At 47.3% G+C, this 17565-nt stretch overlaps 1 protein-coding gene across 2 annotated transcripts; it reads left to right on the forward strand.

The window, feature by feature from the left end:
- Positions 1–1829: 1829 nt before the first annotated feature.
- On the forward strand, positions 1830–16274 carry GLMP (glycosylated lysosomal membrane protein). 2 transcript variants are annotated; one of them, XM_079957871.1, is made up of 7 exons: positions 1830–1950; positions 5832–6089; positions 6325–6522; positions 7478–7696; positions 13631–13908; positions 14418–14567; positions 15526–16274. In XM_079957871.1, the coding sequence occupies exons 1-7, from the start codon at positions 1861–1863 to the stop codon at positions 15599–15601; spliced, it is 1269 nt and encodes a 422-aa protein (XP_079813997.1). In that variant the 5' UTR covers positions 1830–1860; the 3' UTR covers positions 15602–16274. The 2 variants fall into 2 exon arrangements, with proteins under 2 accessions (XP_079813997.1, XP_079813998.1); XM_079957872.1 differs by having other exon boundaries at positions 14418–16274.
- The last annotated feature ends 1291 nt before the right edge of the window (positions 16275–17565 follow it).

Genomic DNA, 17565 nt, shown 5'->3' on the forward strand with positions numbered 1-17565 from the left:
TGTCACTTCTTCCTGTCCATAGCTGTAATGAGACTTCTTTCTGTGGTGTGGTCTCAAATCCAGCTGCTTTGGAGCAGTTTCACACTTTTTGCACCAGCATAGCCAGGCTTGCCTTGGGCAAGGGCTACAGCCATACTCATCTGTCTTGTGCATGTATCTTAAGCACCTGGTTGATACAGTCAAATATTTTTGAAAATGTCCATTTTTTCCTCCCCGAAGGGAACTCCAAACAGTTAACATCAAGCAATATTAATTGATGCCATATCAAAGGTATGATAAAACCGTTATGGAACTGGTAAGCAGAACAGATTGCCAGTTTAGTTTTCCCCAGTTTAGCACAACTTAAACAAGCCAGGTCTTCACCAACCACCAGAAGGCATATAGTGAGGTGGCCATATTTAGAGGGTACTCCACAGTGCTGGCCCCACAATCATAGAGACCCTGTTCTTCATGCAACATACAAAAACTACTGGACATAAAACTGTTACCAAATGCATTTTGACCCTCAGATCTTCCTCAGTGGTCCTAATTGCATATATATACCTACATCCAGTTTGGCGTGATTGTCAGATGCTGGAGAACAATTTACAAACATCCCAGAAACAAATTGGTATCCAGTACAGTCAACCCAGGATCGGTATAATATGCTCAAACTGTCTTGCCCCAGAGAGCAACCTGGCACTGGCTGAAGTTTCCAAACTGTCTTCAGAGTCATACAATGTAAAAACCATATAAACAAGTTTAAATTGCTTCATGTACTCTTAATTACCAGCATAGGCCTGGTGGAATAGAAAACTTCAAAGGCATTTAAAAGTTGAAACATAAGGTGCCTGCTGCATCTTCATTGACGAGTATCCTACAATACTAGGCTGATAAAATTAAAGGCTGTTTCTTGTTTGCAAATGAGCCTCACCAAATTGAAGAACAGCCAGTGATGCTCCTGCTGATGATCTCTGATGGAGCTGGGGTAACCTGGGTAACCTGGACCTATGTTCAGGACTTTGTAAACTAATCTGGCTTGGTAGAAGATAGGCAGCCAGACAAAGATATCCCATGTTCTTGGCCAGGTTCCCCATCAGCAGTCTGGCACCAGCTGCAGCTTCTGAACTAGACCCAAGGGCAGCCCCACATCGAGCCTGATACAAGTAGTCCAACCTTGACGTTACCAATGCATGGAATACAGTGATCAGGAACACCTGTAGCTGAGAGCCGAACAAAGCCATCCAAGTTGGTGGCCACTGCCTCCAATGGGAGCAACCTCCATAGTTTGTGAACTATGTGAAGGACTTTATTTTACATATACAGTGGTACCTCTGGTGCGAATGGGATCCGTTCCGGAGCCCTGTTCACAACATGAGCAGAATGCAGTGCGCGGGTCACGGGTCGCCGCTTCTGCGCATGTGCGTGATGTTATTTTGAGCATCTGCGCATGCGCGAGTGGCAAAGCCTGGAAGTAACACTTCCCGGTAATTGTGGGACGCAACCTGAAAAGATTTAACCTGAAGCAAATGCAACAAGAGGTATGACTAAAGTTGCTTCCAACAGAATACAGAAAAGACATTGAAAAAACAAGCTTTTGGGAGAGGCATTTGGTTAGCCATTGTGAGGCCAGGATGTGGGACGGATGGCCCTTTGTACATGCACCATGGCACTGTTATTCTCGTCCACAAGCCTCCTTGATTTTCCTTCTGCTGCAGGAATCCGGGTTTCGTTCCACTCTCTCCCAAGAAAAAAAACCCAGCAAGCCTACTCCTCCACGCAGCGGCCCCTTTAAGAGCCTCCTCCCTTTTTAAGAATGAACCGGAATGATCAGCTGCAGGTGTCACGTGGTCTTGCAGCCCAGGCAGTTGGAGGAGCGACATGCAGGCAGGCGGTGGCGGCTGGGTCTGGCTGCCCCTCCTGTGGCTGGTGGGGAGCCGGGCAGGGGATCCCGCCGGGTATAAGAGGAAGGTAGGACGGCCCAGGGGCCGGTGGGTGGATGCCCTCCTTGGAGGAGATTTATTTCTAAGGGATGTTTGAGGGCTGGGTGAGGTCAGCCGCTGCCAGCCTGGGCTGGCTCATGGTGGCTGGGGCTGATGGGAGCTGTAGTTGAAAACATCTGGTGGAGGGGCAGGTTGGCAAAGGCTAGGAGCCTCGGGAGCTGCCTTATGCAGAGTCAGAGCATTGGTCTATCTAGCTCAGTGTTGCCGGCACTGACTGGCAGCAGCAACTCTCCTGAGTTCTGGCCAGGGGACATTCCCAGTCCTACCTGCATTATACCGACTCAGACCATGCTCCATCTGGCTCAGTATTGTCTACACTGACTGGCAGCCGTGGTTCTCCAGGATTTGTGGCAGGAAGTGTATTCCATCCCTACCTGGAGATGATGTTGGGGTTTGAACTTTGGAGCTTTTAACATACAACCCAGGTGCTCTCCCGCTGAGCTGTGGCTCCTTCTAGTATCATGGGAAGTTGCCTTATACGAAGTCCGACCATTCGTCCATCTAGCTCAGTATTGCCTGCACCGGTTGGCAGTGGCATTCCGGGGTTTCAGGCAGGGATTCTATTCCAACCCTACCTGGACATGCTATTGGAGATCACACCTGGGATCTTCTGCATGCAAAGCAAATGCTCTCCAGCTTTTCTCAACCTGTGGTTCCCCAGATGTTGTTGAACTACAACTCCCATCACCCCTAGCTAGCAAGACCAGAGCTCAGGGATTATGGGAGTTGTAGTCCAACAACATCTGGAGACCCACAGGTTGAGAACCACTGCGAGTCTACCCATTGAGCTGCAGCTGACCCTGATCAATGATGTGTACCCCAGGAATGGGGTGCCCCTTTGGTCCTCCAGGTGTTGGGCTCCATAGCCCATCCACCTGGCAATATAGTTCAGCAACACCTGAAGCTTTATTTTTACATGCTAATTTACACTTATTATGTTTTATTTTCTCTGTTACACCTGTTGAAGGAAAGGAAAGTGGGGGGGTGGGAGAGAGAATGATCAGTGAAAATGAGAAAAACAGGAAGAGAGAGGAAAACTGTGCTGTGTTGTGGGTGGATTTTAGGACAAGGGGATTTCCATGTGGGCTCCAACCATTTCAAAGACCCAACTTTGAATCATGTTCTCCCAAATGGGAGCCAGTTGTTTTTAACCACTGTGTGTTTTTACGAGTTCCAAATCCTTGCTCCGTCATAAAGCCCTGCAAGATTCCTCTTTGGGCTAGTCAGCATTTCTGTTTTATATTTTAATCCTCCTTCCTCTCTGTTGCTCGGGAAGGCATGGTTTCCCCTCTGTGTTATCCTCACAGCATCCGTGTAAGGTAGGGCAAGGCAGAATAGAAGTGCCTGGGCCACAGAGGTCACCCAGTGAGTTTCATGGCTCAGTGGGGATTTGAACCCCTAGCCTGACACTCAGTCCACTGAACAATGCCGGCTCTCCACCTCTGAGCCTGGCCCACCACGTAAGGTTGTTGTGAGGGTGAGATGGAAGCAGAGCCATACATATGCCACCTTGAGCTTCCTGGGAGGAAGTGTGGGGTTAAAATACAAAAAAAGGATGCATGTGCATGTTTTTAAAATGGCAGATCCAATCTTGTAAGCTGGGATTCGCAACTAGAACCAAGACACTGAGCTTTTCAAAGACAGTGTGTTCCTGCGTTGTCTGATTTTTGCCTCCTGAAAATCTTGCGCCAGGGCCAAATCTGACTCCTGGGAATCTCCACTTGTTCCTCTGATCTCTGAATGGGGCACCAGTGTGTTAGACTTTTCTGGTGCCCCATTTTTTATACTGAGGGTGAGGAGATCAAGCAGGAGTTTCAGACTCTCAAATCCTGCCTTTGGCCTGTGAAAAATATGTAGGTGTGCATTGGTATTCCCTGCTTAGAAGCCAGATCAGGAGTCTGTGGGGACTTAATTTTTCTCCTGGTGAGACACTACCACCAAGTTGCAAAGTTAGGGAATCAAATCCATTCGTTTCCTGTCAGTGTTTGGGGTGTCCTAAAACCCACATTCCAACCTCATTGCCTGCTTTCCCACTCTACACTGCTTGGGCTGAGGCAAATTACAGGTATGTTTGTGTTAAAAAAAATACTTTTTTATTGACGTTTTTAAAACCAAGGCCCAAAATGCAGGGCAGTAAAAATACAAGGAAGGAAAATGGTGCTCTTCCCTTAGTTCCGCAATCACTTTTGGTTTCACAGTACATTAATATTTTTTTAAAATGGAGATTTGTCCTTATTTGCTGGGCTAACATCAGAAAGAAGAGTAATAAACACAGTCCTGGACTGCCTTTCTCAATATGATTAGAAGTTCTTTTATTTAACTTCTAAAAGTTGTCGACCCTAGAAGTAGTTCTTAGTGAGCTGATATGTAAGGCAAATATTCCTTGCTTTTCAGTTATGTAATACTTTCAGTCCGTTCCTTTTTTTACAGTGGGAATTAGATATGCTGATCTGGTCATATTTCAGTGTTTTGAAATGGCCATTGCCGGCCGGCTGCCTTCCAGTTGTTTTGACAAAGTCAGGAGGGATTTGCAATCCAAAACTGCTAGATCCTAAGTTGGTTTTGGATTGTAGTTTCCTTTGAAAATAAACTAAATGAAGCTCAAAGCACTCTCTTCTCTGACAGTTCTCTACACCAGTGGTTTTCAACCTTTTTTGGGCAAAGGCACACTTGTTTCATGAAAAAAATCACAAGGCACACCACCATTAGAAAATGTTTAATTTTTTTTTCCGTTAAAGGCAAACAAAAACGTTGCGGACTGTTCTCTGCTCAGATGTCAGAGCCCTGCTGCTCTCTATGGGGAATCGGATGAGAGCGGACCGCCTGTCCGCTCTCATCCGATCCCATCCGATCTGATCCCCACCCAGGACGGATGGAAAATAGGGTGGACACAGTCCGGCGCCCGCCTAGTGGGCGAAAATTTGACTTTTTTATAAAAAAAAATTCTTTCGAATTTTTCAATTTTTCCCACGGCACACCAGGCAACATCTCGCGACACACTAGTGTGCCGCGGAACAGTGGTTGAAAAACACTGCTCTACACAACGGGAGGGATTTTTGCATGCCCTCTGCCCCCACCCAGCACTGGCGTGAGTCTTCCAGAAGATTGCCCAGATGTGGGAATGTGGCCCCTGAGCTGTGTATTGAGTGTTGGACTAAAACCTGGGCAAGACCAGGATTCGAATCCGCACTCAGCTACGAAGCTCATTAGGTGACCTTGGGCCAGTCACTGCTTCTCCCAACCTAACCTACCTCACAGGGTTGTTGTGAGTATAAAAATGGGGAGGAGGAGACAACAATGTATGCCCTTTCCTACTCCTTGGAAGAAAGAAGGTGGGATGCAATAAATAAATAAGTGAAACACTCTTAGGTCACAGGTAATGAAAAGCCCATAAGGGATGCGGGTGGCGCTGTGGGTTAAACCACAGAGCCTAGGGCTTGCCGATCAGAAGGTTGGCAGTTCAAATCCCCATGACGGGGTGAGCTCCCGTTGCTCAGTCCCTGCTCCTGCCAACCTAGCAGTTCGAACGCACATCAAAGTGCAAGTAGATAAATAGGTAAACAGCATTTCCGTGCACTGCTCTGGTTCGCCAGAAGCGGCTTAGTCATGCTGGCCACATGACCCAGAAGCTGTACGCCGGCTCGCTCGGCCAATAAAGCGAGATGAGCACCGCAACCCCAGAGTCGTCCGCAACTGGACCTAATGGTCAGGGGTCCCTTTACCTAATGAAAAGCTCAAGGCCTGGCAAATAAGAAGTGTTTATGCCTGGTGCCTAAAGATACATAATAATGACTTTGCCTGGCGTTTGTGAAGCAGATTTAACACCCTGGTGGGGACGCCCATTTCCAGGTCTCCCTGGAGTATAACCCTGGCTGGAACAGCTCTGCCGTGAACCTCCTGCACGTCCGGGCGGTGGGTCTCAACGACACCATCCATTATGTCTGGAGTACCATCGGGGCACCCACTGTGTTGCTGGTCTACACAGGAAGCCAGAGCAGTGGTCTCCACGTCAACTGGACCCGGCTCCTCTCCCCCTCGCCCTCCGGAGCCATCCAGGTCGAACCAGCTGGAAGCGTTTTGTATTCCATGGCTGTCATCTTTTCCAAGGTAAGTTTGGGGGGCTGTGGAGTCTGAAATGAAGGCAGGAGGTGGTGTGTGGGGTTATCCAAGTGGGGTGGGACGAAAATGGCAGCAGTGGGGAGAAAAGGGGTGTGAATATAGCTGCTCCAGGACGTTGGGCATCATCTGGCTAGCCACTATGAGAACACGGTGCTGGGCTAGATGGGGCCTCCTTTGGCCGAATCCAGCTGGGCTCGTCCTACATTAACACAGATGTTTCTAGGTGTTTGAGTACAACGGCACAAAGACCTCGGATCTCTCCAAAGCTAACGCAAGCAGCTTCTACCCCACCTATGATTTGGCCAACTTCACCTGGGACAGCCTTGATGGCCAGCTGAACGAGACCACTTTGACAGCGACGTTTCAAGGGGTTGGCCCCGACTCTGGAGGAACCTTCCGGAATGGAAGCATCTCCTTCCAGGTAAAAAGGGGCGTGGCTTCCCCTCCAACAGGTCAGAGAGCCAGTTGCTGCGTGTTGTCATGACGGGCTGTTGTAGATCATGCCGTATATCTAATCAGTGATGAAAGGTGGAGTTTTTCTCTCTTCAACAATGGATGTGTGTCAGTTGCAAATAAATATAAGGCGGCTTCGTCGTTGTTGTTTTCAGACTTGGTTTGCTAGATGCAAGTCAAATAAACATGCTAAATCAGATCACTTTTTCGGGAGGGCATGGGGAACATCTGTGGTTGCGCATAGTTAAACTATGGAACTCGCTGCCACAGGAGGCAGGGATGGCCACCAATTTGGATGGCTTTGAAAGAGGATTCAACAGATTCATGGAGGAGAAAGCTATCAATGGCTACTAGCCATAATGACTATGCTCTGTCTCCATACTTGGAGGCAACAAAGCTTATGAATACCAGCTATGGAAACCACAGGAGTGGAGAAGGCTCTTGTGCTCAGGTGCTGCTTGTCAGTTTACAATAATAATAATGATGATGATGATGATGATGATGATGATGATAATAAAAATAATAAAAATAAATTTATTACTTATACCCCACCCATCTGGCCAGGCCTCCCCAGCCATAATGGGCATCTGGTTGGCGACTGTGGGAATAGGGTGCTGGACTAGATGGGCCACTGGCCTGATCCAGCAGGTTCTTCTTAAGAGAAATATAAGGAATGGAAGGAGGAGGGTTGGGGAACCTTTGGCCCTCCATATCCAGCCCCCATCGTCTCCATGGGCCATACTGTTTGGGCCTCATTGGCAGTCCAAAGATACACCTGGACAGCTGTGGCTTCTCCACCCTGGGCTGTTTTTATCCAGCTATGCCACAGCGCGTCTCTCGCAACTGCAGGGCGCGCACTGTGAGACTCTCTTGCCTAACCAGCCAACTCTCCACCGTTGGCGGTCCCCATCGCTGCTCCCCAGGTGACGGCGTACGAAGAGACCAGCCGCGACGGCCCGCTCCCGCGTCTCCTGCACACGGCCAACAGCTCCAAGGTGGACTTTGTCATGCGCGGGGTCGCTCCTCGGGGCAACCGCTCTCGCTTTGCACTGGAGATCGTCACCGTGGAGGAGAGAGGCGGGCAGAAGCAGTTGGAATCCACCCGCTCGATCGACGACGAGTATACGCCGACCATATTCGAGGTAACGAATATGGGGCATGAAACTTGCATTGTGCAGAAAGGGCGCCTCTGAAACGCGTGCAGAGTGTCATTTCCCTGCTAACTAGTCACGCTTAGCTCCAAGTATTGACGTTAGGAAAAGGGGCTTCTGGTGAGCTTTGGGGGGGGTTGCCAACAATCGCTCACCCGCCTGACTGCCACTGCCAATCCCACGCATCGATGAAGCCACCAGCAGCCACCAATCACCCGCCCAAATACCGCAGCAGCAAATCGCCAGCAGACCTTGCAGCACCCGCCAATCACCAGACCAAAGGCCGCTGACAATCTCCTGCTAGTGGCAGCCACCACTAGCCCGTCCCACCTCAGCACTATCCGTGTATAAGATGACCCCCAATTTTTAGCATTTTTTTATAATAAAAAAACCCTTGTCTTATACACAGAAAAATATGGTAGATAAATAGACCACCATTTCCTACAAGGATCTCAGGGTGGCATACAGGCTTCTCCTGCTTCATTCTGTTGTTTCTGTGAGGTAGGTTAGAGAGAGACAGACAGACACACACACACACACAAACAGCAATTGCCCCAAGTTGACTAATTATCAGTAGTAGTAGTAGTAAGCCCCAGTGGTATCATTACACTTTAAATCAGGGGTAGGCAAGCTAAGGCCCAGGGGCTAAGGCCCTTCTAAATCCGGCCCGTGGACGGTCCAGGAATCAGTGTGTTTTTACATGAGTAGAATGTGTCCTTGTTGATTTGTAGCAGTTTCCAAGTGCACAGCGGAATGATGAGGAATACGTGCCAACATGCTCTATATTTCTTTATTTACATTTCAAAGCTGGTAGATTACAGAAATGCATCTTGCCTCTGCCGGAGCAGAAAATGCATCCTCTCTCCTCTGAAGCACAGAGAGAATCACACTGATAGAACAGTGAAAAACAGGAAACCAGTGTACGTCACATCCAGCCTCCCTTTCCCGTGGGAAAACCAACAGTACAGACTGTGGAATGTAAACATTGTCTTGTGACAAGCCTTTCGCTGCACAGTGAAGAGAGCAGAAACCAACATCCTCCCCCTTTCTGTGAACATCACTGGGCAGCGTGTTCGTACAATATCAGTACAAACCCAACTTCTGCACATAGGTACAGTGTTGATCCCTTGATACAATCTTGGACAATACATCAGCAGGAATTTCATTACCTGGCATATAGGACACCGTTACGAGTCCCTTCTGAATACCTTCCCTAGCATGTTGCAACTTCAATTGCAAGTGCTATGTGCTTTGCTTACAACCTTCAGAATTCAGCAAAGCCAAACATGCTTTGTTGTCCTGGTAAACCTGGATTGGACATTTGACAGGAATTTTCATGTCTTTGCACAATTGTAACAACCATTCACAATCCTTAAGTGAATAAGACAGTGCATTCAGTTCAGCTTCACAAGTACTTAAGCTAACTGTTGTTTGCTTCTTGCATGACCAATCAAATAGACCCTGATTGTACATATAGCAAACTCCAGACGTGCTTTTCCTGTCTGTAGTGTCACTTCCAAAACTTGCATCTGCAAATATCTCAAGACCACCAGACTTCTGATTGTTAAATCTCAGTCTGTAATGCATAGTGCCTTTCAAATACCGCGCTATGCGTTTCAGAGCTTTCCAATCCTTAACAGTAGGATTGTTGACTTGTCTGCTTAGCAAATTACAGCTAACAGCAATGTCTGGTCTTGAACATCTGGCAATGAAGTTTAGCTTGCCTAGCACACTTCTGTACAGTGTAGTGTCAGAAAATGCTTCTTCAGTGTCATCTACCTGATAACCTGTTATCATCGGTGTGTCTACAGGGTTAGCATCCATCAGGTTTAGTTTGCTTAACACATCAGCAATTTTCCGTGACTGGTGTACTAGAATGTTACCATCTTGATCTCTCTCTATTTCCAGAGATAGGTAGTTGTTTACCTCACCAAGATCTTTCATGTCAAAGTGTTCTTTCAGTTGAGCTAGGGCGTTATTGTACATTGTGACATCTTTCCAAAAGAATAAAAGATCATCAACATAAAACAAACAATACAGTTTCTTTTGCCCCTCCTCTTTGACAAATACACATGGATCAGCTTTCCCCTGCTGAAAACCTAGAGAAAACAATACCTCAGTCAGTTTTGTGTGCCAACACCGTGCACTTTGTTTGAGACCATAAAGGGACTTTTTCAGAGCACAAACAAATCCCTGTTTTACCTGTACGCCATCAGGTGGAAGCATATAAAGAGATTCATCTAGAGATCCGTACAGAAAAGCTGTATTCACATCGTGGTGACTAATCTGTAGATTCTCCTCTGCAGCTAGCTTGAGCATAAGCCTAATGCTCTCATACCTCACTGTGGGTGAGTAGGTCTCGTGATAGTCTTCACCTGGTACCTGTGCAAAACCTCTGGCTACCAATCTGGCTTTGTGTCTGACTATCTTGCCATTTTGATCAGTCTTCGCTTTGAAGACCCATTTGCTTCCAAGCAGTTTCATTCCTGGAACTACCGGAACAAGTTCCCATGTTTTGTTCCTTTCCAAGGAATCAAGCTCAGCCTTCATGGCATTTAACCATGGCTCAGCTTCCTTTGAATCCAAATCCTGGATTTCTTGGAAACTTGAAGGTTCAAATACCTTCTTGTAGCTTTTAACAGCTGTTACTGCTATCTTAGCAAACTCATCAGCAAATCTCTTTGGAGGTCTGCCTTTTGTGGCTCTCTGTGACCTGCGAATTAGCCTTAGGTCTTCAACACTCTCCTCTTCCTTCTTGGGAGAAAAGCGACCTATTGTGAACAATGGTTCTTCCAATTCTTGATCAGAGCTTTCAGAGGGTCGCATAGAGGCTTTCGCACTCTTGAAATCCTTTGAATCACCCGATTCAGTTTCAGACTCAGAATCAGAACTTTCATCAGTGGGTGTGGGTTGCTGTGGTTGCTTTTGACTATCCTCAGTTTCATCACTGTCATCAGGGTAACATTGGAAAATTCCCACATTGTCCCCCCACTTGGCATTGTACTCAACACTTCTTGTGAGCTTAATTGTCTTAGAGTCAGTCATCCTTATTCTGTAAGAACCTTTCTCATAACCTAAAAAGATACCATGCAAACCACGCTTGTCTAACTTGGAGTTTTGTGGTGAGTGAACCCACATGTCAGAACCAAAAATTTTCATGTGTTTGATGTATGGCTTTTTGCCAAACATCTTCTCATAGGGGGTACAACCAATCGCTGAAGATAACCTGCGATTATAACTGTAAGTGAAACATGAGAGAGCTTCGGCCCAATAACTCTCTGGAAGATTTGCATCATGTAGCAAAGTTTTTAACCCTTGAAGCAATGTCTGTTTTGCTCGTTCCGCAAGTCCATTCTGCCATGGCGAGCGAGGACTAGACAAATCGTGCTGAATTCCTTTCTCAGTCAGAAAAACTTCAAACTGCTGAGAAGTGAATTCTCCTCCGCGATCACTGAAAAGAATTTTTACCTTCTTACCTTGCACATTTTCCAACCAAGCACAGAATTCCTTGAACCTAGGAAAAGCCTCTGATTTCTGCTTGAGATTGTACACATAAATATACCTGGAAAATGCATCAATGAGAACCATGAAGTACCTATTTCCACCCAAAGAGGGCGCTAGTGGTCCAACCAAATCAGCATGAACAATTTGGTATGGTTCTGTAGCTTGCCTACTAGACACCTTACCTTTCGCAGCCATTTTTACCTTGTTTGCTGCGCATGCCTTGCACTTCATGTGGTACCTGCAGGGTTTAATAGTCATACCTTCAACCAAGGCAGGCATTTTAGATACTGCCTCAAAACCCAAATGACCAAATTTTCGATGAAAATCATGAATACATTCTGCATGCAAACTTTTGTTAGAACCTGCAATGCAACAAGTGTCATCCTGCACAACATCATCATAATACAAAACATATAAACGATCAACATATTCAGCATACAATACATAATCATTTTTCTTTGTGATGATGCACCTTTTGTTCTTAAAGGAAACGTCAATTTTCCGCTCATTCAGCTGTCCAACGCTGAGCAAATTATGTTTGGCATCTGGAACATAAAGTACATTCTGTATCGATAAGTCCAAACTGTGAAGAACAACAGTTCCGTAGCCTTTACTGGGGATTGTGTGGTCATCCGCCTGGTGAATCGCACCTTCCTGCAGTGTAAAAGACACAAACAGTCGCTTATCGTTGCACATGTGATGGGTTGCAGCCGAATCAACAACGAAGAAAGATCTAGACGTCTTCTGGACCTCTGCAACTTTTGGAGTGAAGCGTGAGACCATTGCCTTGTGCAGCGTTGTCCTGGACACCGGACCTTTGCCTTTGCTCTGGCCTTTTCCACGCGATGAGCTTCCGCTGCGCTGCTCTGTCTTGGCCCTGGGATATTTGCATTCCCTCTTCACATGGCCTAGACGTCCACAGGAGTAGCATTTCACTGCCTTCAAAGCTTTGGCGCCATCTGGTGGTTCCACTGCACTCTGGGATGACGTCTGTGAAGACTCCCCCTTTCCCATGCAGCTATCACCCTGGCAATCTGCTTCATTCTGAATCATGGCAGTATCACAAGCTACTCTGAGCTGAGCATGTGGCTGATTGGCATCAGATTCCCCACGTGCATCAGCCAGCCTTCTGCAGCTAGCCATATTATGCAGCTTGTTAAAATAAAACATGGTAGATCCAGCTTCTGTCCTCAAGGGAGCCTCTCTCAAAGCGTGCCAAATTTCTCTGGCTGAGGTCTTATCACGCAATAGACAGAGCTCTTCTGGGGATAGTATCAATGTAAGAGTTCCCCTTGCTTTGGAATCTTTAGCTTTCCATGCATCTGTAACTGGAGCTGGGGGGGTGTCTGTAATAACTTCAAACAGACCCTCTTTCCGCAGAATAGCCTCTGCATAGATAACTCAGTCCACATAATTTTTCTTATTGAGCTTGGGAATCCCACAAGCATCCTGAAGGGCCATCATGACTCTGGCATTAGCCTTCTGCGTCATCTCTGCTGCTTTAAACAAGCTGCTTTATACAAGCTGCGTCTGTGCTGCTTCAAGCCTCATTCCAAAGGCAAGTTCAAAAGTGCTTTCTCTCTGCTGCCCTAAATCATGCTGCGTCACTGTTATCTGCAGCTGCTTCAGCCCAAAAGCACTTTCAAGAGTTACTTTTGATTTCCCCAGCATAGCCATAGCCGCTGCCTGTTCCCGGCAAACGGACATAAAAGTTCAAAGTCCAGCCATAAAGCCATTAATTAGAAGCTGGCAGGCTGCCCGGAGCAGTAGCACATACCTCATCAATCATCTTGACGCGCAGATACCGTCCGATCCGTCCTTCTGCATTCTGATCCTTTTGCCGGCATCAGATGACTGCGTCTTTCTTCTGGGCCGATAACCAAAATGTTGATTTGTAGCAGTTTCCAAGTGCACAGCGGAATGATGAGGAATACGTGCCAACATGCTCTATATTGCTTTATTTACATTTCAAAGCTGGTAGATTACAGAAATGCATCTTGCCTCTGCCGGAGCAGAAAATGCATCCTCTCTCCTCTGAAGCACAGAGAGAATCACACTGATAGAACAGTGAAAAACAGGAAACCAGTGTACGTCACATCCAGCCTCCCTTTCCCGTGGGAAAACCAACAGTACAGACTGTGGAATGTAAACATTGTCTTGTGACAAGCCTTTCGCTGCACAGTGAAGAGAGCAGAAACCAACAGTCCTTTTATTTAAAATGCATCTCTGGGTTATTTGTGGGGCATAGGAATTCATTCATTTTTATCCCCCCCCCAAAAAAAAATAGTCTGGCCCACCACATGGTCTGAGGGATGGTGGACCGGCCCACAGCTGAAAAAGGTTGCTGACTCCTGCTTTAAATGTATGGTGTGAATATGACCCTGATTTCACGACTGCCTGCTTTTCCTTTTCTTGGAGCAGATGGCCCAGCTGGTTTCCGTCCCCCGCAACGACAGCACTGGGTTCAGCTTCCTCCAATGGAAGACGGCAGCGTACAGCGCTTTGCAGCCCAAGCGGGAAGACACTGTCCACTGCGAGTATTACCAGCTGGAGACGGAGAATCGCACGGTTCCTCGGCCTAGCATAGCCCACGCCTACTTTGGGGAGGAGCTGGAGGTCCACAACGGTGTGGCCGCCATCAACATCTCCTTCGGCAGCGAGGACAGCGAGGCCTACCAAGAAAAGAGCTACCTGAGCTGGTGAGAAGTGGTCTTGGGGGGGCTAGGTATCTTTTCCCTGCGTAAAAACAGGTGGGGAAAAGGAGGCCCCTCTTAACCCCTACGCCACACGGACTGCGGATGGAGAGGAGGGAGAAGCAAGCCCACTAGGTCCAGTCGCAGACGACTCTGGAGTTGCGGCGCTCATTTTGCTTTATTGGCTGAGACAGCTTCCGGGTCATGTGGCCAGCATGACTAAGCCGCTTCTGGCGAACCAGAGCAGTGCACGGAAACGCCGTTTACCTTCCCGCCGCAGTGGTACCTATTTATCTACTTGCACTTTGATGTGCTTTCGAACTGCTAGGTTGGCAGGAGCAGGGACTGAGCAACGGGAGCTCACCCCGTTGCGGGGATTCGAACCGCCGACCTTCCGATCGGCAAGCCCTGGGCTCTGTGGTTTAACTCACAGCGCCACCCGTGTCCCATATAAGTTGAGGTATTGGCTAACAGTTTTTCTTCTCTCCCCCCACCCCTCCTGTCACCCCTTCCAGGTCTGCGCTGATTGGCTTCGGTGAGCCCCCCAAGGACGGGTTCTCCCCCCTCGTGATCGCAATCCTCGCAGTGGGGCTGGGGACTCCAGTGCTGCTCCTGGTGGGGGGCAGCATCACCGTCCTCGTCTCTCGGAAGAAGCCCTATTCAGAGTACGAACCCATCAACTGATTGTTGTCAGTGGACAGCTGCCCTCAGCGGCTTGGCCAAACTGGCTTCTGGTAGCTTAACTCCAGAGGCGTTTCATGCAGCTGTTTCTGGGGAATGTTTCTTCTGTTTCCTTCAGGGGGACGTCTCAGTGGCTTAATTTATCTCCTGGTGAAGATGCTCTGGTCTGCTTACTGTGTTTGGGTACCCTCGGTAGATGGATGGTGCTACCTGGTGGGGCCATTTGCATTGTCCCCCACCTGTATTCTCTTGTGGAGGGAGGAGGGAAGTGTGATTCAATAGTTCGGCTGCTTACCAAGATCACTCCCCAGAAGTTTTCCTTCCTACCACTTGAAATTACTGTCACTTGGAAGACTCTATCGTGATATGCGCAGTTCTCAATATTCCAGAGGCACAGGGGTGTTTACAATGGGACAGGGAATGTGTGGACCATTAGACATACATGGACTCCAGCTGCTGTCGTCATCCCTGATCAAGGGCTGCTGGGAGTCGGAGTCTGTCAGCATCTCAAGGGCTGCAAGTTCCCTGTCCCTGGTTTATGGTTCCCATTTCCCAAAGAGGGTTCTGTGGTTTTTCTTTCGCTGGGGGACGCTGGAGAGGCTGAATTGTCTTTTCATTTCCCCCGCCAAACACCCTGCGATAAGCTTTGGGGAGGGGTAGTATTTTGGGTCCTCCGTTCCCTCAGACATTCACTTTCTTACCCTCTCAAAATATAATGGCGTCTTTGCACTGCATTGCTTCATCAACAATCTCTTGACCAGACATCTTTCCAAAGATACGTTCTGCCTTTCATTTTTTTAAAAAAAGCATTGTCTTGTTTTCAACGGGTGACATTTACAAAGTACTGTTTTTTTTAAAAAACAAGAAAAATATTGCTGAAATGCCTCCTACAGTTGCAAACTTCTTTTCCAATTGAGGCTCCTCTGTATTATTTTTTTAAAGGGAACAAAGCTTTCCCCTGGTGGAGCCCTTCCGAGATGGTGGAGGCTGCAGATGTTTCTCTTGCTGTGCAATATAATGATGGTGGTGATGATTTGAACAGCTATATCCTCTGGTTCTCTCTCTCCGTGATACAGCTGTCAAATGTGGGAAGGGAAGCTGGCAACCCGTTTGTCTTTTTCCCCACAAAAAAGGGTAAGCCACTGTTGTTGTGTTTACAGGCTAACGGCCATGAAACAAAGGACAAATTGCACTATTGACTGTTAAGTGATGCACCTTTTCCTTATTCTGGAAGTTAGGGTCAGAAAACCAGGACACCCCAAAATTGTTGAGCTTTTTTTTAAAAAAGGAAATCTCCGAAATTGTTGAGGTCAATTGTCAGAGGACTGCTTGAAGAGCCAGTTCGGAAGCTCTCGTCTGAAGCGAGAAGGGCTTCCATTTGGGCTGCGTGGACATCTTTTGGGATTGGTAAGGGGAAACCAATTCTGATTCCTTCTTTGGTGTGAAGCATCACAGCACAGCCTAAGGCAAATCTCCCCAACCTGGTGCCTTCTGGATGTTGTTCAACCCAGCCAGCACGGCCAATACTCAGGGATGATGGGAAGTGTAGTTCAGCAATATCTGAAGGGCAGCAGGTTGGGGAAGGTAGGTCATGGGGAGGGTTCATTTGCAGAGGTTGTCGGGGAGTTTATGTGCATTTCCAGCTGCCACTTGTCTTTTGTGGACCAATTAAAGATTATTTTGTTTTGGAATTGGTTTTGTGTGGTTTCTGTATGCCAATGCCTCTTTCTTTTGGAGCTAAATTTAGGGAGGTGAAGAATAGTTTTTTTTATTTTCACTGTTGGTATGTGGTCGTTTTTTAAACCCTTTCTGTTTAAGGAAAGGTCAAAGGTCAGCCGCCTATTCATCTTTTCTTGCGTTTCCATAGAGTGACTCTGTGAAACAGTGGAATCTACGTGTTTTTCACTTCTGCCATTACTCTTCCTTGTTTTCCAATCCTCTGGCTGGCTTCCTGCCACCCGCTTCTGCAAACTGCCAATATACCACTTCCTGTGCTCTTCTTGGGCCCGCATGGGATTGTGCAATGCAGGCAGCACAGATAACAGGCACCCTCCTAAGCCTGTGTTCTTCCTGGATCTTCCTCGTCCTCATCGCTGGTCTCTCTTTCAGGTAGCCTGCTTCTGTTGCCATTTCTCCACCCTGCTTGCTCTCTTGCTCCAGGGCAGAAATGGGAATAAGCATGAGGGCAAGAGCAGAGCCTCTTGGCTAGGGCTGCTTTTGTTGCTGTTGTCGAGAAATCACACTATCCGTAGTATTTGCAAAGATAGCAAATGATCCACAGAGGCTGGATTATCTTTGCTGTTACAAAGCTATATGCAAAACTTAGCTTAGCTTCCTTGCCCTGCTGGTGTCACCCTGAACTGATTCCCCCACCCGCATACAACCATGTCTAAAATCACTTTGGTTCCTTCTGCCTTGGCTGCTACCATTTATTTATTTCGTAAAATTGATTGTAAAAGGACGCCCTCAAACCAGTTTACAAGAAATAAAATAATAATAAATTTGCCATTAAGAAGAATTAACCAATAATTTAAAAGTTCTAGAAAGTTAAACTAAAGAGAGAATAAAACTCACTTCAACTTTCTAAACACTGTATCAGCATAGGCTTGTAGTGAGTCCTATTGTTTATCTATGTGCTGCGTGAAAAAAGTACTCTTTCATCTCTCCTGACATTTCCCTTCCTGCCCCCAACACCCAAAAAACACCCGATGAGCAAAAAACAACCCATTACACAGTCACTGCTGCTGTGTAAGCAAATTGACATTTTTGTGGTGAGCTGTTGGTCACAGACACATGGTGAGCTCTAACACCCTATCCCTACTTCTGCTTGCTTCTCACGGGAGCAGAACCGAGCAGTTTCTTTCCAGGGGCACAAACCTTCCAAGTGTGCCCGTTTCCACCAACTGCTGCCTGCCAAGGCATGTTCAGATTTCAACAACCGGTTTAGGAGGGAGCTGTTCTCTCAAGATCTCCAGAGAGTTA

Source organism: Podarcis cretensis, assembly GCF_951804945.1.
Source record: "Podarcis cretensis genome assembly, chromosome: 16".
NCBI lineage: Eukaryota > Metazoa > Chordata > Lepidosauria > Squamata > Lacertidae > Podarcis > Podarcis cretensis.

What these genes read in the sequence shown, in the direction of transcription:
- GLMP (XM_079957871.1), top strand. Translation starts at nt 1,861, where the DNA reads ATGCAGGCAGGCGGTGGCGGCTGGGTCTGGCTGCCCCTCCTGTGGCTG. An exon ending in CCGCCGGGTATAAGAGGAAG is followed by an intron (nt 1,951 to 5,831) that starts GTAGGACGGCCC and finishes GCCCATTTCCAG; the next exon opens with GTCTCCCTGGAGTATAACCC. An exon ending in TGGCTGTCATCTTTTCCAAG is followed by an intron (nt 6,090 to 6,324) that starts GTAAGTTTGGGG and finishes AGATGTTTCTAG; the next exon opens with GTGTTTGAGTACAACGGCAC.